This window comes from Lampris incognitus, chromosome 18 (assembly GCF_029633865.1).
Source record: "Lampris incognitus isolate fLamInc1 chromosome 18, fLamInc1.hap2, whole genome shotgun sequence".
Lineage (NCBI taxonomy): Eukaryota > Metazoa > Chordata > Actinopteri > Lampriformes > Lampridae > Lampris > Lampris incognitus.
Window position 1 is genome coordinate 20,350,609 of NC_079228.1, and position 22,500 is coordinate 20,373,108.

At 46.0% G+C, this 22,500-nt stretch overlaps 3 protein-coding genes across 3 annotated transcripts in view; 1 reads left to right on the forward strand and 2 right to left on the reverse strand.

Annotated features, from left to right (window-relative positions):
• Positions 1–11,975, forward strand: part of rftn1a (raftlin, lipid raft linker 1a) — a 20,214-nt gene extending 8,239 nt beyond the window's left edge. Inside the window, 8 exon segments of the mRNA XM_056298958.1 lie at positions 1,847–2,030; positions 5,873–5,981; positions 7,514–8,219; positions 8,704–8,907; positions 10,150–10,259; positions 10,489–10,656; positions 11,152–11,187; positions 11,502–11,975. Coding sequence (XP_056154933.1) covers positions 1,847–2,030; positions 5,873–5,981; positions 7,514–8,219; positions 8,704–8,907; positions 10,150–10,259; positions 10,489–10,656; positions 11,152–11,187; positions 11,502–11,975 — 1,991 coding nt within the window.
• Positions 11,976–12,695: 720 nt separating this feature from the next.
• Positions 12,696–22,006, reverse strand: oxnad1 (oxidoreductase NAD-binding domain containing 1). The gene is made up of 8 exons (XM_056298698.1): positions 21,935–22,006; positions 21,525–21,661; positions 21,134–21,197; positions 20,901–21,004; positions 19,153–19,294; positions 17,366–17,611; positions 14,949–15,057; positions 12,696–14,752 (listed from the first exon to the last, which is right to left on the reverse strand). Exons 2-8 carry the CDS (start codon positions 21,623–21,625, stop codon positions 14,595–14,597), a joined length of 924 nt encoding a protein of 307 aa, XP_056154673.1. The 5' UTR covers positions 21,626–21,661; positions 21,935–22,006; the 3' UTR covers positions 12,696–14,594.
• Positions 22,007–22,253: 247 nt separating this feature from the next.
• Positions 22,254–22,500, reverse strand: part of LOC130128981 (polypeptide N-acetylgalactosaminyltransferase 15-like) — a 7,872-nt gene continuing 7,625 nt past the window's right edge. Inside the window, exon 10 of the mRNA XM_056298765.1 lies at positions 22,254–22,500. This exon is cut by the window's right edge and continues 177 nt beyond it. Coding sequence (XP_056154740.1) covers positions 22,477–22,500 — 24 coding nt within the window. The 3' untranslated portion in view covers positions 22,254–22,476.

The window sequence follows — 22,500 nt, forward strand, 5'->3', positions numbered from 1 at the left end:
CGGCGGCCCTATAATAACTTCTTGCATGCCTTGGCTGAATTAGCTGTAATGCCTTCACTGTGTCGTGTCAGTGGATGCATGCTAACCGCACGAAGCTAATGACGTTAATGACTGTTTACAGTGACAGGCTCGTTGTTATCTCCTCCGTCTCCAGCTGTTATCATCACTGGGCTGCTTTTGATAAGTCCCCATGCACAACGGGTTTAGTGTGTGGCAGATGAATGGCTCTCGTGCTTCAAAATCAGTTGTGCAAAGAAAGTGTTATGGTTGAGTTTTGTCAGTTGTCTGATAGAGGTGAGGGTCTGGAGTACCTTCAGTGTTTATTTCTGTTTGCGTTTAAATGTGCATATAACATGCATGTGTGCATGTGTGTGTGTGCATGTGTGTGTGTGCACGCTGAATGATCTAGGGAGCAAATTGAAAATGAGGTGGCTAAACACATCTCTCTTTTTTTGGTTTGCTTGAGTGTGTGTGTGCGTTTGTGTGTGTGTGTGTTTGTGCGCGTGTGTCTAGTTAATTTATTCAGGTTATTTTCTTTTCTCCAGACCCATGCAAATGAGATTGAATGGGAAACGATGACAAGCATTCAGCCACAGACAGCCTCATCTCTCTCTTTGCACGATCGCTCTCTCTCTCGCTCTCTCTCTGTCGCTCTTCCCTTCTCCCTCTGTTTCTTTCATTGTCTTCCTCCCTCTCTTCTTTCTTTCCCTTTATCCTCCCTGCCTTCGCCCCCGTTTTTCCTCTCTTCCACTCAGCCTAGCTCCCTCTGACCTCCCCCGTTTGCTCTCCATCTCTTGCTATCTCTCTCTCTCGCTCTCTCGCACCCACTCACACCTGACTTCCTACACAATGCAAAACCCCACAATTGTACGCACACACGTTCCCTTAAAAGCCCGCACACACGCAGCGCCGTACCATAATACAAGCTCCCAAAGGGGGCTGCTCTCACAGACAGTGTGTATTCCCCGTGGATTTGCCGTGGCAGTTTGCTTCCCAACGATAAGCGGTGCAGACCGTTTCCACTGAAGTGGCTGGCTTTTCTCTCTATTGTATTTGGTAATAAGTGAGCCGGCACCCTGTTAGCGATAGCTGCTAATATGGCATGCCCATACAGGCAGTGTGACAGCATTGTCTCTCTGGCCTTTGTGTGTGTCTGTGTGTGTGTTTACGTGCACGAGCACAAGTGCATGCATTCAACTGCACGCACGTGTGTGTAAGTGTGCTTAGTATGTGTACATATTTGTGTGGCTGCTGTGTTGTTGCCGCCCGTGTTGTAAAAGCCGCACCACCGTGTGTGTGACAGGAAGGACGGAGGCTAATAAGTTCTGGTGTAATTCGTTTCAGATTTAGTGTGAAGATGCCGTGGGTCTTTGCTTACTGGAGATAATCACGCTGAAACATGTCCTTCTGTGTTCCCTCATTGCCTTTGTCCCTCCTTCTTATTCCCTCTTTTTCTGCCCCCCCCCCCCGGTCCGTCTCTCTCTCCCTCGATTTTCCCAATGTGTCTGTGCAACAGCAATGCGTTCACGTCCAAATACCGTCTGCACGTCTCTTGTTACTGTGTCTCACACAAACTGTACTTCTTATCTCCAACCCCCCGCCTCCTCCCCACCTCTGCTCACCCCCCAAATCCTTTGAAACCGCGACTCCTCACTCGGAGTTTTCCTTTTCTTGTCTTTCTCTCTTCTGCTCTCTCTCTCGCTCTCTCTGCTTCCCCTTTCTCTCCATCTATGTCCCCTCACCTCTCTCTCTCTCTCTGCTTCCCTTTTCTGTCCCTCTATCCTTCCATCTGTCTCCCCTCGCCTCTCTCTCTCTCTGCCCCCCCCCCCTCTGTCCCTCCCTGCAGAGGTACCAGTGTCATCGGTGCTGTGTCTGTCATCGGTCAGGGAGTTGCCGGTGCAGGTCAGGGAACTCTACAGCCAGGGCTTCGTCCTGGTGGCCGTCCATCCCTTTGTCCATCCATGTGGCCCGCGCCATGCCCGCATCCAGCGTCAGCTCCACAGGGCTGTGCTGGTTAGAGAGACGCAGAGGTACGGAAATGAGAAAAAGCACACAATGCGCACGTGCATATACACTGCGCTCACACCCTTAGATAGTAGACAAAATAAGGCCAAAATTAGTTGATTTTATTTAGTTAGTTTTTTTTGGGGGGGTGGGAGGTCCCACCTTTTTTCTCCCCAATTGTACTTGGCCAATCACCCCACTCTTCTGAGCCGTCCCGGTCGCTGCGCCACCCCCTCTGCCGATGCGGGGAGGGCTGCAGACTACCACATGCCTCCTTCAATACATGTGGAGTCACCAGCCGCTTCTTTTCACTTGACAGTGAGGGGTTTCACCAGGGGGGCATAGCGCGTGGGAGGATCATGCTATTCCCCCCAGTTCCCCCTCCCCCTTGAACAGGTACCCAGCCCATCCAGAGGAGGCGCTAGTGCAGCGACCAGGACACATACCCACATCTGGCTTCCCACCCGCAGAAACGGCCAATTGTGTCTGTAGAGACGCCCAACCAAGCCAGAGGTAACACTGGGATTCGAACCAGTGATCCCCGTGTTGGTAGGCAACGGAATAGACCGCCATGCCACCTGGATGCCCATTGATTTTATTTCTAATAGGTCAGTCAGATAACTATTGTCAATACTGTTGTATCACTGTATTATTTCTAGCCCTGTGATGGCCTGTTGGCCTGTCCACGGTGTCTCCCCGCCTGCTGCCCAGTGACTGCTGGGACAGACTCCAGCATCCCCGCGACCCTGACAGCAGGACAAGCAGTTTGGATAATGGATGGACGGATGGATGGAGGATCGGTCAAGCCAGACACTATGCTAACTAGAGAGTGTGATGGGGTAGATTCGTATTTGGGACGTCAGTCTAGACTGTGGTGTTTTTCGCTGGTGGCAGTGCTCTGACACGGTGGAATGTGAAGGCAGCAACCCAACAGCCTGCGCTTTTGTCTGCTGATGTATCTTCTGATGTAAACCTCTGTGAAGATGAGGCAGCAGCAACAAAGACCGACTTCAGCTCGCTGTCCCAATTCTTTCACTTGTGACAGCACATGACAAGTGTACAGTGTGACCGTTCTGTAACCCGGTTGATTCTTGGGCAAGTTTTCATCTCACATTAAGTTGTGAGGAGAAAAAAAAGTCATTTTCACCATTCATTTTTATCTCAGGACCCTTCGAGTCTCGCTTCCGAACAATATATGAGCTAAGCTTCATCCTGAAATTCTCACCACCGGAACTGGATCTGTTCTGGGTGCATGTACAAGTGGACACCTATTCAAGCTTAAAAAACACGGTCTCTTGTTACACATTTGGGCCTTGTCTTGCACACAAAGACCAACACACAAACACATCTGTAACACTCATTAAAGTGTGGCAGCACTCCAGGCTACGTTTATTCCTTTTATTTCACTTTTACTTCACAATTAAAAAAAATGTCTAGTCTACAGTTTAGGGTTTCCTCATGAATGCAGAAACCCCTTTTTAATGTAAATTCAAGTAGCAAAGATAGAAACACACACACACACACACACACACACACACACACACACATACTATTACACAGGCGGGTGTCTGGCTGTTCCTTTGATGCCCCTCCTGCCAAGTGGTCCTGCTGCTTCCTGGCACCTGTCACCGCGGAGACGGCTGATTGCATCATCAGCGCTCGCCAGAGGGGAACGATACACTGAAAGATACGAACCATCTCTCCATCCTTTCATCTCTCCTCTCTAGTCATGGCCATCCCCCTTTTCTTTTATTCTCTCTGTGCCCCACCACCCAAACCCCCTTTACGCCTCCTTTTATCTCACTATCGCCACCATCCCCTTTCATTAGAACCCCACCCTACCCCATCCCACCCAAAAAATGAAGCAAAGAACCTGATCGATTCTGTTTTTAATTCCATGGGAGAATGTCAATGATGCCTCAGAGCAGAAAATATTACTACGGCCTTCTCCCACTGACCGCAGTCCAGATACGAAGAAGCACGTTTGAATACCCCTTTTTTGATTACACCACAATGGGAAGAAAGAAATTCAGTCCCCGTCGCTACCTAATAAATCTATCACGGTTTTGGTGAATAATTATTCGCCTTAAAGGGAAATCTCAACCTTATCCACAATCCACATTATGGTCCCTGGTATGAGCTTGACGGTTTAATCAGTGCGACTGAATACGAGTTAAACGTCCCCCTACAAGGCATCCTACTAGCTGTGAGAGATACCTGCAACCGCTCCACTGACAATGAACAGGACACAGGCCGTAAAGTCACTGTGACACTTCCTTGGCTATATTTACAAGAGAATGGAGCATATTTTCGGTTTAATAACTACCAACAACATACTCGATAACTGGCTACTAACTGCTGAACTACTCCGTTCTAAACCAGTGTGGGTTTAAGAGCGGTCACTCCTCTGAAACCGCTCTTCTTACAGTCACTGAAACGCTCCACTCAGCCCAAACTGTCTCCAAATCATCTGTTGCCATTCTCCTTGAACTATCGGATTCTGCTGCCCAGCGCTGATGGACCCGGGTGTTGTTGGCACTGCAAGAAAGTGGTTTCCAGTTGTACCTGACAGGGAGGTCAGGTGTCCGCTCCCTGACAGGATGCACCAGACTTGCTCAGAGGCACAGACAAGAGTATTAACCCTAACATGCATATCTTTTTGATGGCGGGAGGAAACTGGAGCACCCGGAGGAAACCCATGCAGACACGGGGTGAACATGCAAACTCCACACAGAAAGGACCCCGGATGGCCTGGGGTTCGAACTCAGGACCTTCTTGCTGTGAGGCAGCAGTGCTAACCACTGGGCCACCGTGCCGCCATACACCCACTTCGATATGGGTTAGTTTTAGGTCCAGACTTTACGCGCACCTGGCTCCAAAATGATGGCTTGAGCTCTTATCTTGAATCAGGGCTGCAGCCTTGCCTTTACCATTTGGTGACTCGCCTTCTCTAGGCCAACCACAATTCAAAGACGGTCCCTTGGCCATGTCTGTTGTGATTTGTGGCATGGTCCACATCAGAACTGGTGATCTACCTGTTGTAAATCTAAACTAATTCCACCTCACATGACATGCAGTCTTGGTTGTGATACGATTGCCACTGTGTGTCCTAAGACGCCTGAAGGTTGAGACAAAAATATATCTGCTGACTCTTGTAAGAAACTTTGGATAAAAGTGTCTGCTAAGTCAGAAAGTATAAAATTTAAATGTAACTGCAGAACCAGAAACACAAACATTTATGAAATTAGAAAAGTATGCCGCCGTAGGGGCGTCCGGGTAGTGTAGCGGTCTATTCTGTTGCCGCCAACATGAGGATCGCCAGTTCGAATCCCCGTGCTACCTCCGGCTTGGTCGGGCGTCCCTACAGACACAATTGGCCGTGTCTACGGGTGGGAAGCTGGATGTGGGTATGTGTCCTGTTCGCTGCACTAGCGCCTCCTCTGGTCAGTCAGGGCGCCTGTGCAGGCGAAACTCCTCACTGTCGGGTGAAAAGAAGTGGCTGGAGACTCCACATGTATCGGAGGAGGCATGTGGTAGTCTGCAGCCCTCCTCGGATTGGCAGAGGGGGTGGAGCAGAGACCGGGATGGCTCTGAAGAGTGGGGTAATTGGACGGATACAATTGGGGGAGAAAAAAAAAGGGGGGGGGGAATATGTCGCCAATTCACATATAACCTACCAGGCCATATTTTCTCTGGACGGCATCACAGAAAACAGCCTTTGTAACTTTGAGTTATAGTTGTTTATGTTTATAGAGGATCTGTTGGATCACAGATCATAGGAATAACATGGATGAGTTGTACTCCAGGGTGAATTTCTGCTTCTCTCTCTCTCATGTGTCTGGCTGTTCTGTCATGTCTGGCTCCACAGCTCAGAGAAGACTCAGCTGAAGTGGGCAGGGCATCGTCTGGAGACAGACGTATGCGTGGCAGGTCACCAGGAGCCCGACCCGGAAGTGATCCAGAACTATGTGAAGAGGGTGAGTGAAAGAGTGACCCACAGTAATGCTGATGAAGTCCACTTGGTTTGACAAACGTTCGCATTAGCGACACTTCCTAGGATCGAGAAACAAATAAGAAATTGTGAGGAAGTCACGTTAAAATCGATCCTCCCCTCCCCAAGCTACGCTGCCAATCCATGACATTTATCAGGTGTAAAACTGACTTTCACTTTCTCTCCTCATAAATTCGCCAGCGGTCCTACAATGAGAAATGAAAATGTGCTCTGTTGAATAGATTTGCATCTGAAAACCCAAAGAACACAAAGGGAAACCTGATTGGATGGAAATGCACAGCGCTGAGTATAATGTGAAAGGCTCCAGGAGCACGACATGAATAACCAATCAGATCATTCCCTGCCAGCAAGTCCAAGATAAGGAAAGCAGGGGCCACACCAGACATACGGTGTGCCAGCCTGGTGTCTGTGGGGGTGTGTTTGTATCTGTCAGTGGCGAGTTTCGTTATTCCATTTCTAATTCTCTCACACTTTCTCGCCCACCCACCCACTCCTAATCTCCCTGCAGATGATATCATCAGATAGTTAAGTGTCTGTGATTCTGTTTGTGTGTTTATGTGTAGATACGTGTGTGTGTGTGTGTGTGTGTGTGTGTGTGTGTGTGTGTGTGTGTGTGTGTGTGTGTGTGTGTGTGTGTGTGTGTCCTGAGTGGTAATAGAGACAACCTGTATGAATGCATGTACGTATGTGTGTGTGTGTGTGTGTGTGTGTGTGCGTATGCATGTGTTCACACAGTTGCTTTCATACAAACATGCCCTTGTTTGTATGAGAGCAACTGTGTGAAATGTTTGAGAAACAGGATGTGTATGTTTGTGTGTGTTTGGACGTATGGGTGTGGGTGTGTGTGTGTGTGTGTGTGTGTGTGTGTGTGTGTGTGTGTGTGTGTGTGTGCGTGTGCGTGTGCGTGTGCGTGCGTGCGTGTGGCTCGGCGGAGTTTGTAGCACAGTGGGTTATAGGGAAAGATGTGTCTCATTATTGTTTCAGTGGTAGCTCGCATTGTGATTTCCCTCTGTCAAGCTTGTCTAGAACTGTCAGCCCAAATATCAACTGACAATTAACAACCAGAGCTCCATGGGAGGGAGGGACACACACACACACACACACACACACACACACACACACACACACACACACTCAGACTCCTACACACATACACATACGCGCAACCACTGAGATAATGAGGTCTTTTTGTCATTTGAATATTTGATCTTCGTGGATGATTAGCTCGGCTGTTATTTTGCAGAATATCCACTGTGTACATCAGTCTTTGTTTGTGTGTAAATGAGGCTTTGTTTGTCGGTCTATGACACACTATGCAGAATTGTTCGCCATGCTTTGGATGGGTTCTCTCTTTTTTTCTCTCTTTTTTTATGTACGCGTGTCATTCAAAATTGCTTGGAGAGTTTGCGGATGTTTTTTAGGATAATGCTGTGTGTGTTAGTGTGTGTATGTGCGTGCGTTCATTTGGCTATGTCCACCTGTATGACACCCCTTCAGATCCAGGATGTGGCAGAGCAGGGGGTGATGTTCGTCGGCTTCCTCCAGCAGCCTGGCGGGGGGCCCTGCTTCACAGGGCAGTGGGACCCCGAGGAGCTGTCTTCTTTGCACTCCACACCTTCCCCCGTACACCGACACCCCTACAGCGCCAGCACCAGCCCGACAGAACCAAACTGCAACTTCTCTGACTCGGATCGCAAACTCTTAGAGTCGAAAGACTTGGATCCCAGCTGTGCAGACGACACTGCGGAGGCGAAGGATTCAAATTTCGCTCCTTTAACTCCTGCTCAGGATCACGACTTTGGCGCGGAAAAATTACCTGAACAAAAACTCGAGGAATCAACAGAAGACACAGGCCGACAGTATCAGAACCAGAACCAACCACCTCCCAGTCCAGAGACGACAAGTATAGACAGACGGTCGGATTCTAATTCACCAAAAGCCACAAAAACTCACCCAGACTCCCTCGGCGAATCAGAGGAGAGACTTTCTGACCCGCATCTGAATTTTCAAAACGGGATGGACAGAGAACAGTGTTCAAGCCCTGAAAGCTGGGTCGCTTCTCCAGAACTACATCATCGACAGGAGTCCAACACCGGTCACCTGGATGGGCAGAACAGAATGACAACCCACAACAACAACCACATCCGGGACAAGGGGTCAGAGAAGGAGAAGCCGTCTGCCATTACGTCGCCGGTGCAAACCAGTAAGTAGCAGCTTAACTACTGAATATAAACTTAGCACAAAAAGTAAGTAAATGTGTGTTTGGTAGATTATTTCTTTGTTGTAACAATGCTTCTTGGCAGTAAATCTTATATCAGGCACCTGATTGTCAGCACCTGGGGTACCAGAAGCTCAAAACAAGAGTCAATAGCAACAGCAAAATAAGCTGTTTGGCATTGGCAGAGAAGATTTGGCAAATTTTTCATGGGCGCAACCCACATACTCAGCTCTGCTGCTCATCCCACAAATGCATGTTCCTTACAAATGTGGCTCCATTTAAAAGGGAAATAAACAGGCTTTCCAACTGTATAAGATTTATTGCCAAGAAGCATTGTTACAACAAAGAAATAATCTACCAAACACAAATGTCCTTACTTTTGTGCTAAGTATAGATTCATTCCACCATTCAGGATGATACAGAGCTGTCACTAGGTGTCTCAATTGTGTGTGTGCGTGTGTGTGTTTAGGGGTGCAGCTCTTTGCCCTGTACAACCACACAGGGGAGATGAACAGTTCTTTGAGGTTCTACTCGCTCAGGGTGCCACTTGGCGTGCAGCGGGAGGCGGGACTCATTACGGAGGTCGAAGCCCATTGGCTCGATCACATGACAGAGCACTTCACCAAGGGCGCGCACCTCATTGATGGCTTCTTTCACCTCGGAGAAGACAACGGTGCGGTGTATGACCTATGACAGGTCAAAGTCATTTTTTTGGAGGGGGGTGCTTCTATACAGTAATTATACTGTGCATCAAACACATTATGACACATTGTATGATAATAAATGTATTGAACTCTGGTCTGATATACAATAGTCATGTTGACCTTAAAGTTGCAATTCAGAGGATGGCTGTTTTTGTTGAACACGTGTGATAATACTGGTAACTGTCTACACTAAATCCTTGATATATATTTTGAGATTACACAGAGTCACCACACTAACTGTGATGCTATTGTGTCATCACCTTAAACATGTTGATGTTGATGCTACGGTGGAGACATAAAATGCTACATGCCATATCATTTCTCTCGGGGAAAGTCCTACCTGACAGCAACCATTAAAATGAGCAACTTCGGGGTGTCTGGGTGGCGAGGTGGTCTATTCTGTTGCCTACCAACACGGGGATCACTGGTTCGAATCCCCGTATTACCTCCAGCTTGGTCGGGCATCCCTACAGACACAATTGGCCGTGTCTGCGGATGGGAAGCCGGATGTGGGTATGTGTCCTGGTCGCTGCACTAATGCCTCCTCTGGTCGGTCGGGGCGCCTGTTCGAGGGGGAGGGGGAACTGGCGGGAATAGCGTGATTCTCCCATGCGCTACGTCCCCCTGGTGAAACTCCTCACTGTCAGGTGAAAAGAAGCGGCTGGCGACTCCACATGAATCAGAGGAGGCATGTGGTAGTCTGCAGCCCTCCCCGGATTGGCAGAGGGTTGTGGAGCAGCGACCGGGACGGCTCAGAGAATGGGGTAATTAGCCGGGTACAATTGGGGAGAAAAGGGGGGGGGTGGGCAACTTCAAAAAGTGTTCATGACTTGGATATTCGTGGACATACCCTGCAACCGAAAGTATCAAAAAAGGACATTTGTTTGCATGTAAATCTTTAGGATTGCCGCTTAAAAACTGTCGCCGTCTAAGATGTGCTCGTGCTTGGTTAGAGCAAAAAGCTGCCCAGACCGAGGCGCTTCATGAACAGTTCAGGCTAACAAATTAATGCGTGGGGATATGTGACTTAAGTACATGGCTTAGAGTTTAAGTCCCTGTTCACTCACCCTTGGTATAAGTAGCCCTAAACCAGGAGGGGTAGGGGATCAGTTGCAAGAGATTGGAGAGGGGAGCTGAGCTTATGACTACTGTGCAAGTCACACATGTCCTCTCTCTATCTACCCCCCCCCTCTTTTACTCACCGTCTCCAGACAATGGGGTTTCGTCAGTGGATAGCGTGTTCATCTTTCAGAGCTCTGCGGAGGAGAACATAACCACTTCCTATGACGCCATCGTGGTCGAGCAGTGGACTATTGTTGATGTGAGTGTTTGTGAGTTTGTAGTAACTTTTGTCTCTGGGAGGGAATCAGACGTGCGCGTTTAAATGTCCCTCTGTGGCTGGAAGCTTAAGCCGTGTTCAATCAAGCATTACATGAATGTGGAGAGTGGCGATAGTGTGTGTGTGTGTGTGTGTGTGTATTTGGTGTGTGTGTGTATTTGATGCTCTCTCTCTCTCTGTCTCTCTGTCTTTCTCTCTCCCCCCTGTCCAGGGTGTGGTGGTGAGGACAGACTACATCCCCCTGCTCCAGTCTCTGGCTCCATACGGTTGGAGGCTGATGTCTGTGTTGCCAACGCCCATCGTTAAAACCAACAGGTACAGGACTAAAGCAGCCCTCACCACCATCGGCACTCTGGCCTCAGAGTTTTCCTAAGCCACCGTCACAAATCCTCCGTCTGTACCGACTTCCATTCACCACTGACACACACCCAAAACCAGCAAGGACTAATGACTGTTATCCCTATTGATGCATGTTTTTTTGGGGGGGGGGGTGTCTTGTAGCCAGTTTTTTTCCCTCCTTTCTCAGTTAGCGCCTTTCTGGCATTTTCTTTTGGGATTGGTACTGACAGTGTGGCATGGCTACACCGAACAGATGGCGTGAGATCTGACAAATCGTGATCATATGCTAATCTCGACATGAAACCTCTTCTGAAAGCCGCCAGCCGCTGTGAGCAAACGTGCCGCTGTTAAAGTGCTGCAGCCTCATAAACTCCCGCATTACACGCCACAGCAGAGGGGAATAAGATTTCAATAACTGTGCCGATACGCAGGCTCCTCACATTTGCAACTTGTCAGGTAACGGTAGTGAAAGTGTGGCTTGTTCTTTATTCACAGCGATGGGAGTTTGTCAACCAAGCAAATCCTTTTCCTTCAGCGACCCACTCTGCAGCGCAAGAGGAAAGACTTCAAGGTTCGTTCCCTCCTTTTTTCTTTTTTCCATCTCCAAGACAAATCTGTCATTCTCCTGTGTCGTGCCTTTAGGCTACACGGCTCTATGTCACATTGGGTGCCATTAATGAGTCGAATTACTAAATATGGGACTTATGGCACATACAAATGTACTCGGGGAAATTCTAATTATAGTTCTGACTGAGACTGTACAAGAGGCATCAAGGAGACAGACTTTGTAGTGTTTTGTCAGGTGTCTGCAGAGAGAAAGAGAGAAAAAGAGGAAGACAGAGCACAAAGCAAGAGACCGTCTCAAACACATTTACTCTGTTTCAGATGCCTAACCTCAGGGGTCGCAACAAGGCAAAGAAAAACTCTACTGGAGACGTGTCGGAGAAGGAGAGAGGGAACACGTCCCCCGTGACGGACAGAGGGATGGATGGGCTGCAGAAGAACATGAAAGGGGAGGAGGAGGAGGAGGAGGAGGAAGACGAGGGGAGAGAGGGGGCGAGGATCAGGGAGAACGGAAAGAGTGAGGGAGCGTGCCCTCAGAGGTGCGGAGGGCAGAGAAGAGGAGAAGCAGAGCATCAAACGGATCCCTCACTTCAGAAAGTGGGCGGGGCTTTGGGTGAAAACCAGGAAGACGAGACAGAGATTGACAGGATCCCATTGGCCAAGATGGAGAAGATGGTGAGATGGACAGATGTGTGTCAGAGAGAGGACGGCGGCGGGGTGAAGACAGAGGTGAAGACAGAAGAGCGGATCAAACAGCAGCTGAGGGACAGAGCCCTCTTCTCCGGCGTCTGTTGATACGCCGGACATGAGACGGACAGAGGAGCTAAAACGAAGTTCGGCCAGCTTGAAATGTCTTTTAAAGTGAATGCCATGTTTAGCTGATAGGGTTTTTCCTGATGGAAAACACTGAAACTCCATAGAGGCACAGGCACTGCCGCTCATTTACTGTATCTGTATCAAGTACTGTTGCTAACACGTCTATCAGCTGTTCGAGGCTCGTCCGCTCTCGCAAGTCTCCGAGGTCGTAGCCTGTAGATCCCGGGGGATGATGGGAACCTGTGTTGTGCAGTGCTCTGCTTCGGGTCAGTGTTGCTAGTTTGATGTGTGCTTATATGAAATGAGGCTGTATAAGGCTGCTCAGTACTATCTAAAACTGGTTTACAGTCCAAGCCTTAAAAATAGTTTCAACGCCTATCGTTATATGGAGTATTGCTATTATTTACTTATTTTCTTGACAAGGGAGTGTACCAAACTCACTAGGCTCACTGTATTTTTATATATGAAATAGTCTGTTTAAAAAAGGTAAAAGAGGTTAAAGTACGATGTGCACTGCATCAATGGACCAAATGCTACGTTTATTAGGCCTTTATGTCAAGAACTGGTTCCTCATTCAGGAGATGTAAATAAGAATTCAGCAGTTTATGATTTCCTGGACCATCTGTGTTGTGTGTAGGTGGTGTGGTATGAAACGGTTTATATAGAGGCAGAGGTCAATAAACATCTTTAAAAGCTGAATGACTCCACTGTTTTATTTTCTTGTGCGTTCACATACATCAGCGTTGGGCAGTTTTTCCTCATGTGAGGAAGAAACAAAGAAAACGAGTTTCAACAACGCGACCCCCGCTGAGAGACGAGTGAGAAACTCGCCGTCTCTGAGGGATGCGTGGTGATTCTAGCCAATCAGGGACCACCTGGAAGGTTCCATTACAGTGCACCATGGGATGCTCGTCCCGCCCGGGTTCTGTGGGTGTGTGAGTACGTGCATGATTGCACAGCTATGCGTGTGTGAGAGACAGAAATAAGTGCGCAAGAGATTGACTGTGTGTAAGTGAGCGGAAGAGAGAGATGGGGACACAAGCCAGTATGTGGGGGACATCTGATTCTCTAAAAATACATGGGTGGGAAAATCTGAAGAAAAAAAAAAGTAATTCCACAACAAGTCACCACTTCAATTCTCTATACCTCCTTTGACATTTTAAATGGAAACGATAATGATTTTCAACGTTTTATGTGTTGTAGAGAATACACTCCATTAAGCAGCCATACTACTGAGCAGTCTTGTGTGTCTAAAACACCACCGAAATTGTGCAGCGAAGTGTCCGCCAGTGACCAGGCTCTCTGTGAATCCCCATCTTTGGCGGTATTCACTACAACAGGTGTATGTAGCGTTATTTGCATTTTCTTATACAGTGTGGCCAGATAGGATGCGGCCCACTGAAAGCAGCAGCAAACCAGGAAGTAAGTGGCGTTTACATATTCAGACCGTGCACCATTGACGTTACTGGCGGACACTTTTCTGCATAATTTTGGTACCATTCCAGAGACATGCAGAAGTCTGCTTGCTATTGTGGCTGCTCAAGTAGTGTTAGCCAGACAATAAATATAGCAATAATGTTGTAAATCTTCATTGTTTACCTTTAACTAGAATTAATATAAACATCTTAGTAATTTCAATTTTCATAAACAAATGAATATATATATATATATATATATATATGTCATTATGCAACAATTTTTCTTGTCACTCCAAATATTTCTTAAAAAATTATAAAATGAGGGAAAAGGTATTTCATAAAAAAAACAATTCAGAAAACTATAAATTATATGATTACATTTTTCTTTTGTTTGCACTGATCCAACAAAGCGTCAGGAGTTCTCAGCTAGAAAAGCCTAAATAACATTTGTTCAGGCAGCACCTGATGCATTGCTGGGAAGACCAAACTGGTAGGCCATTCCACTGCAGGCAGTTTAGCATTTGTGTAATAGATATTTCCATCACACATGCATATGTAGATGGCAGAGTTGTAGACTTGTGGTGTTTAGGAGGCCAATGTCTTGAATGACTGCTTACATACAGCCAATATGCTGAAGTACTGGTCACGAAAAGGCAAAGCAATCTCAGGTCAACGCAGCCTGTCTTTTTAGATCATACTGAGTAAAATTGTGTCTCTAGCTCATCTCAAGTCTGTCTGGCCTTCCATTTTGCACAAAAGAGCAGAATTCAGTCCATCAAATATTAACTGAACATACAGTGACCCAGTGGACTGTAGCAAATGTTGTCTGAGGGTGATGTGAGTAATATGAGAGTGGTTATATAAGATCCTCTTACATGGCCCCATACTGTTCCACAGAGATTCATTTTGTGGGGTCTGAGTAATATACCCTGTTGCATGGCACCTCCACCACCAGCAGTTTTGGGCTCAGGTCCCATAGTGTCCAACCATGCAGCATGTGTGTTCACATCAATGGCCATGGCATAGCACAGTTTTACTTCCATTTCCACTCCTGGTCCAACACTGCATCTTCCCGTCAAAACTACAACGAAGAGCAAAGGGCAGGATGAGAGGGAGTTGGTCGCCACTTTTTTCACTCCCCGGGTTTCAAGTAATCACAGGTATAACTGTGGGCTTGACTCTACCACCACTTCTCAAAGATGATTCTGTCTTTGGGCAGGCCAAAGTCTGTGAGGGTCTGGGAGACGGCCTCGATCATGGGTGGGGGTCCACACAGGTAACACACAGTCCTTTCAGGGTCTACATGAGGCTGCAAGCTCGCTGCCGTTATTCGACAACCTGGGGAGACACAGTCCATTTATCAAGTTTTCGTGTTGCAGTAACCTCTGAGGCCTTTGCCTTCTAGTTTCCCACACTGGCCTTCGATGGTACCTGTTCTGCATGATAGCAAAGGCAGAGCCACAATACCGAATCTGAAAAATTACCTATCTATTTGATTAAACTAAGAGGGAAGCTATGCGAGTGTGTTACTTACGGTTGAGAAATGGCAAGAGTTGTTGGTCTACCTCCTGGCTTTCCTGGGTGATGTGGAAGCCACAGGAGAACTTGCCAGGGAACTCCTGACACAGCTCTATGATGGTGTTCTGCGGGAAACAATTGACGCATTGATGTAACCACCACGTATTGAATAGAAACAAAGAAGACAACCAGGGACGTCAGTTTCGGTTCATTTTGCTTTCGATAGACCGACACTCATTAACCAGTGACTAACCGGTTAACTTTTAAGAAAAAAAATGCAAGAAAGTGGTGCTTTCTTTTTTAATCCGGAGCTCCACTGACTCAATGAGCTTTGGCTCTGCATTTCGAAGCACTGTCCATTTAGAGGTGCTGAAATTGTGATGTTTTGTGTTGTAAATGTCTTGTCTTGCCTTTTATTTTATTTTCTGTTTGCTTTGCTGAAGCTTATTGCCACATTTTGATCAGGTCATCACTGCAAAAAAGAATGTGTTGTCAGTGATGCCACCTAATAAAATAAAGGTTAATAAATAAACTATAGAATAATCATTTCATTAATTAATATGCAAAAAATGAACCTGGGCCTACAATTTACAAAATTTTGAATCTGCATAGTGATCAAATTATTGGTGCTACGGCACTTCTAGCGTTACTGCGAACAAGGAATTCTGGTTCGTTGGTGATTCTGGTTCATAGTCTGTTGACCGTGAGGCCTGTAGCGGAGAACACCTGCTCAGAGGGCAACGATGTCCCGGGGATGGCCAGATAGAGCCTTTCTAGGATGGCGAGGCTGGCGTCTTGGGAGTTTTTTGATGGTCCAGTCAGACAGAATGGCTGTGACTGCCCATCTTTGCTCCACCAACCTCTCAAACGTGTCACAGATATAATATCTCCTGGTCAGCATTGACGAGGTGACATGTAGTTGTGATGTAGCTTTCATTTGTGAGAACTGTCCAGCAGTCAGTGGTCAGAGCTAGCTTGTCTGCCCTGGCTAGCTTGACTTTAAACTCACCCTTCTTCTCCTCAAAGTGTTTTTCAATGTGTTAAGTCACAGTAGCTCTTGATGGCATAACATACTCGGGCTCAAGGTACCAATCTACAGCTTTCAATCCTTCGCCCTCTACCACACTGATTGACAGCATATCGGTCTCAATCATTCGGCACAACAAATGGGTGATGGCCTCGGACTGATGCGAATCACACTTTCTCCCCCTGGCTTGCAGGGACGTAAACTTTGGCTGCGACTGTGAGCCGTCCTCGGACATGGCAGTCGGGCGCTTGTTCTTAATGTGGTACAGCATAGTGCTAGTACTACTATTAAACTGAAGAGTAGCATCACACAATTTATATTTGCCTTTTTGGACGAAATGGTCCCACACGGAGCTTTGTTTAGCATGCTTAATTTTTTACCTCAGACTGCTAACTAGTGAAGCCGTTAGTGGAGCGCATAGGTAAATTAACTCATGGACCGACATGTGTAACTGGTCAAAAATATTCATGGTGGCTAACTGATTAATGGTTAACCACTGACATCACTAAAGACGAGGACATAAAATAGGAAGAAAAATGGAGGAAAATATGATTTTGGCCATTGCCATATTTCCAAGAAAAGCAATTACCTGGAATCATTATTTCCAATTAAGTAGAAATAACAGGTATGTTGAAAGACGCTGATTAACTATGACAAATGGATATGAATTTCACTTGCCTTTACATTGGGATCACAAATATGGATTTAATGGTTCTACATAAAAACAGTCCATGTGGTGACTGAATTTGTACAAATATGATATAACTCTTATGTGTTTTAGTTCTTGAGAGCTACACCTACTTTGCTGCACACTTCCTCGACAGAGAGTGAACAGCATCTGATAAATTGCTGGCAAGCACTGCATAAATCATGTTGGTTGTGTGCAAACTTCCACACCATAAGGATGCAAGTAACTGGAGATACCCTACCCTACCCAGACCAGCTGGGTGGGAAATGTGAAGAAGTTGTCAAATGTGCCCTCCAACATCTACTGAATAGGAACCATAGACCTTTGAGCAAGGCACTTAGTTGCTCAATTGCTCTGGCGGAGCTGCTGAGTGGCCGAGTGGTGATATATGTGGTACCAGCATCTCCATGGTTAAACATTGTAACTGTATGACTGCAATTTAAGGGTAGTTAATCTATACCCTTTCCGCGCACAACTGAAAAAAATAAACCTCTAGTCTCGTCCTTCACTAGACTAAGTTGTACTGCTCTACTTGTGAGGCCTTGGACTGAAAGTAAATTTCCTAAGACAAAACCGTCAATTTGCTGAGACATGGCGAGTCTTACAAAAAAAACAAAACTCTAACCCCGAGCCTTAAATGGCCCCTTTCTAAACAGAGAACAAGCCTCGAGTCCACACTCACACCCGTCCCTGTTTTCTAATATAAATACAAACACACCTTGAAGAGTAGCTCCTGGGTGTTCTTGGCACTGTAACAGAGGCGGGTGGAGCCTATGTGGTAGTCACGCCCATTGGAGGCATGGTTGAGACGCAGCAAGTCTGCCACATGCAGCAGGATGGAGTAGAGTGGGTTGATGCCAACGCCCCCCGCCACCAGCAGCAAGTCAACCGAAGGGTCAGACAGCGAGGGATCAAAGAAAAAGTTTCCACCCACCCGCATGGCTACGTGGGATCCCACCGTACACTGTGGCAAAGAGTAGGGAAAGGGACGAGAGGAAGTAGTGAGAGGAGGGGGAAAAGGTGGATATGAGAGAGAAAGAGATGGACAGAGAGACAACAGTAACTGTTTTGGGCTAAATCACAGGCTCCCTTGGAAATTCAATAATTTCAAACACTGAAGTGCCAGACTTTTCTCTTTCCTCAGCGCTGGAAAAAAAGACCTTTTCTGAAGGCTGAAACACAATCTCCAATTCTGCATCAGTTCAGCTACATCTAAGACCACCTCCTGGAGGTGTAGTGGTGAGAAAATACTTTTCGATTACTCACATATACACGCCCACACAAATACAATAACCAGCTGGCTATTGAATGGGTGTGAGATATGTGAAACATATGTGTGTGTGTGTGTGTGTGTGTGTGTGTGTGTGTGTGTATGTTTGTATGTAGTATGCATGTATGTTCGTGAAGGGGCCCTCTGAAGTCAGAGAGCAGTAAACAAAAATGCCTCTATGTCCATTTGAAGGCATGTTTTATATACCCAACTGTGTGCAAGCAAGCATACATACACACAGGCGTGCATACACTAATTTGCCATCAGGATCCATCCATTTCTTCTCCTGACAGAGAAGAAACTGGGTGGGTAACCAAACAAGAGGCTGATCTAACACTCCCTGAGCTGAGAGTTACAAGTCCCTAACACCGCTCTGTATTACTTTCCGACACACAGACCACTGCTCAGAGCCACTCATTACAGCCCATCATCAAACACAAAAGCTGCAGACCAACAGTCATATGCAGGCTGACAGAGTATAGAATGAGAGCAAGCCAAGCTGGAAAGAAACATACAGCATAAACTGCAGGGGCCTGAAGACACTGCAGATTTACATTTGGATTAATCATTCCCAAAATGAGACATCTGCTTTTTGGGGTAAAAAGACATCTAGTCTTACAAAATGATTGATTGTACGGATATTGAAACAAATTCTTAAGTACTTTTAAAAGCAGCAATGACTAAATTGTGTATGGAGAACCATGTGTATTCAGGTTTTCATTCTAACCCAACACTACACCGCCTGAGTTCACCGCTTAGTCCTCCCGTCTGGTCAAAGAAAACCCAAAACCCACATATAGACTTAAAGCATAGTTTCATATCTCCCTGGAAAAATACAATGAAAGATACAAGTCTTGAGTTAAACAGAACACACTTAAACAAACTACCTCTCTTTTCTCTCACCTCACCACTCAACTCCTCCCTCATTCCCTTTCTTTCTTTCTTGCTCGCTCTCTCTACCCCTTCATACACACACAAACTGTCTCACAAACCATAAAACCACCACTGCAGTTGCTTGAGTGATATAAAACTTCAGCTGTGAATCAGTTTTATATATATATAAAAAAAAAGTTTTAAAAAGGGTTTCATGATCAGGACATACAAAACACCACACAGAGTTGCCCAGGGCAAGGACAGCCATAAGGGTGGCAAAGACACAGCCATAAGGGTGGAGGCAAGCACATGAATATTTCTATTCACGAGCCTGGAAGAAGATGAGCGAGCGCCTGACTCACCATGGTGTGAACCCAGTGCGCCGGGGGGTGTTTGGTGTATTTGACTGCCAGCTCGATGACCCCCTCCCTCTGCAGTAGGCCTGGGCTGGAGCACATGGAAAACCCCCCCACCTTATCTAGGCCAGGGATATAGAAGTCAACCCTGCACAAGAGCGACCACGTAGAGACACCATCAGAAGGTTCCAAAACACCATAATCATAAACAGTTCAAATCGAGGGTTGCTCAACTGATTCAATTCACCTACTGGACTAAGTTCAAGCATTTCCGAATGAACTCCATGACATCAGCAGATGTTTGCATTTTTACATTTGTTTGAGGAGACTGAAAAGACTGCTAGATGGTAACTTACTATTCCATAGTTACGAGAACAGCTATTTCTATTCACATGAGCCGTAACAAGGGACTACATAGGAAAAAAACAAAAAACAAGTTGGATCAAAGGTCAGAGTTTGAACATGGCTACAGGTGGTGCCCTTTGACCTCAGCAAAGAGGAAGGTTGACTCCGGATGGGCGATGAGGAACAAAACAAAACACACTTCATGAACTTGCCTAAACTGCCGTTTATCAAATGGGCGATGTCCGAAACGAGTGAGCACACTCAAAGGGAAGAAACAATGCGAAGCAGTCGGAGCGCTGCTCCACCAACACAATGAGCCACTGTTGTGCTTCTGAGAGGCACGTAGACTACAGTTCTCAGAGGCATTTTAAATTTGGAGATGCAAACATATGTTCCCGCCCACCTGCTCCTCCTCCTCTCCCACCTGGAGACAAGGACCAAACTTTCACCTCCCTCAGAGATACAGACTCAACGGTTTCCATCTATTTACATTCATTGTCGGTAGCTGCGCTGCAGGGCCAGCTCAACCATGTCTCACTACCGCCCACCCACAGTATGGGCAGATGCATACTTACAGGACCAAATGTGTGCAAACTTCACACTCATTATTAAATGGAAATGTGTCTGTAGATCTGTGCGGACAAGTAGTCTAGCTGTTTGTCTGAGGTTCATGATAAAGTGCTTGTAGTACTTGAGATACAATGAATTTGCCTTTACTTGACTGCCTGAATCATAATGGTAATGCTTTCAGATTGACAGACGATTTAATTTGCGTTACATATAAGCAATGAAGTCAAGCCAAGCACTTCATTAGTTGCTATAGCTTCCTCCTTAGTACAAGCAGGATGGTGTGCAGTCAGTATACCCCATGTTCCAAGACCCTAAACCTAAAGTAGGATTTTAACAACTTGCAGTTGTCTTGCTTGCAATTGTATCATTTAATAAAAGACCATTAGTTTAAATTTTCCAAATCTTCAACAATAATCTGCAAAACATTTGCATAGTGGATTTCAATTTACATTTAGTTTCACGTGGACATTTCATAGAGAATCAAGGTAAATTAGCGACGTAAAACGTAAATCTGTGACAATGCCACCCTCTTGTGGTGATAAGAAGTATGACAAGGTTTATAAAAATATTTTGACGCAACACACCAGCCTGACCTGATGATAAAATGTATTAAACTGTAGAAATTGTGATCTTTCTTTTTACCTTGTGTTCTAGAAATAGATAAAACATTTTCTGAGACGACGAATAAAAATATTTTATCTGACTCTACTGAAGACTTGCGTTCAGACACCAACTCACTGTCATAAGCCACTGTCCGGGGTAACAACAACAACCACACCAAAGACTTTCTTGCTCTACTGTATTTCAAAAAGTAAATGTGGTTTCCTTTATCTACTCACCATTGTCCTGCTCGGAAGTTGAAGTCTGGATGGACAGTTAATCTCAAGCGTTTCACCGTCTCTGACTCATTGATGATGCCACATACTTGTGCTGGGTACAGATCCTGGGGTGGGCGGATGGTCAGACATAAAAAGGCAATTCACAAGATGGATTATCAATACATAACCGACACCAAATTATACTGTGAATATCGTCCCATTACTCAGTACCCAGCATCAAAACCTCAACTTACATTTTGTCTGTAGTTGCCAGCTGTCCTTTCTAAATGGTCCATTTGCCAGTTAGATGACATTTTTCTTAAAAGAGGTACGTAGGTTTAGTCACAATCCTAATGTGTAAGACACTCAGCTATTTTGTATTTTGTTGGGGGTGAGGGGTACACACGTGTACACACACACACACACACACACACACACACACACACACACACACACTCAAACCGTAAACAAATGGACTTTTTACCTATTGCTTTAACTGTCAGCTTCCTCCAACAATCCTAATATAAATCATACCCCGACTTGCCAAATGATGACAGATGTACTACCGGCCAACCGTGTCCTTCGATAACAAGACACTTTCTGCGAACCTCAAGACAGGCCGGGCGTGTTCTAGATGGAGCTCACCTGGTGATGGAGCACAATGAGCCGCGGCGGAGCAGACCAGCGGCAGACACCGGCACAGTGAAGCTTCGAGCAGCTGCGGTCAGGACACCGGAGACGCTCATGTCGCTGGATGTGGACAGTCGTCACTGCCTTTCATGCTGTGTGCACACGCACATTTGTTCATGTGATCCATCCATTCATCCATCCATCCATCCATTCACTCGTCGGTCCATTCATTCATCTTATTTGTTTCCTAGGCTTGATTAATGATATCGCTAGGAGCCAAACTGGCTATTTGTAATAGCGTAATAGCAAAAGTTCCAACGCGAAAACGTATAACTAAACGGGATGTCATATCCTTGATACCTAGGTAATTTCAATGGTACATGAAAGAAACCGTAAAACGAAACGAGAATGAATCGTTTTCTTACCACAAGTAGGCATTTTTAAATTATCTTCATGGTTCGTAACCTTCTTCGTGTGCCGGTTACGTGACTCGCAACTTTGACCTCCGGAAGTGAACTCCGGCGTGACGCGTTGTGTTCGCGGTATTCAGCGTTGCGCAGGATATACGCTCCCCGTGAAATAGAGAAACGTATTCATTTTAATTAGAAATGATTCGCACTCTTCATGGTTTTTTTTTAATATGTATCCTGGATAGAGGATGAAAATAACATGTTTTAGTGCTGCTTCGTGCTTTCGTTACCGAATCATCGTAATATTCAAAATAGACATTTAAGTCACTCCGTGTTTTACTCTTTATTCAATATTCTTTCATACATTTGTATTTTACAAAGGTGATTTTTTTTGAAATCCTTAAAACAGGAACAAAACGAGCTTTGTGGCTAACTGGAGCAAAAAAAAAAACAGCAACAACAACATGTTTTCATATACCATTTGATCATGGGCGTATGCCAAAGATAGTGCTTATGATTCACACCTCACATATCACGGCCTCTTAATGCTTTATGCTTCAGGCACCCTTTGGAGCTACTAA

Excerpts from the sequence above, each read along its gene's own strand:
- oxnad1 (XM_056298698.1), bottom strand. The coding sequence starts at position 21,625 with ATGAGCGTCTCCGGTGTCCTGACCGCAGCTGCTCGAAGCTTCACTGTG. Across the intron at positions 19,295-20,900 it reads AACTTCCGAGCAGGACAATG|GGTTGACTTCTATATCCCTG; the intron begins GTGAGTAGATAA and ends GCTCTTGTGCAG. Across the intron at positions 14,753-14,948 it reads ACTCTTGCCATTTCTCAACC|GTTGTCGAATAACGGCAGCG; the intron begins GTAAGTAACACA and ends GTGTCTCCCCAG.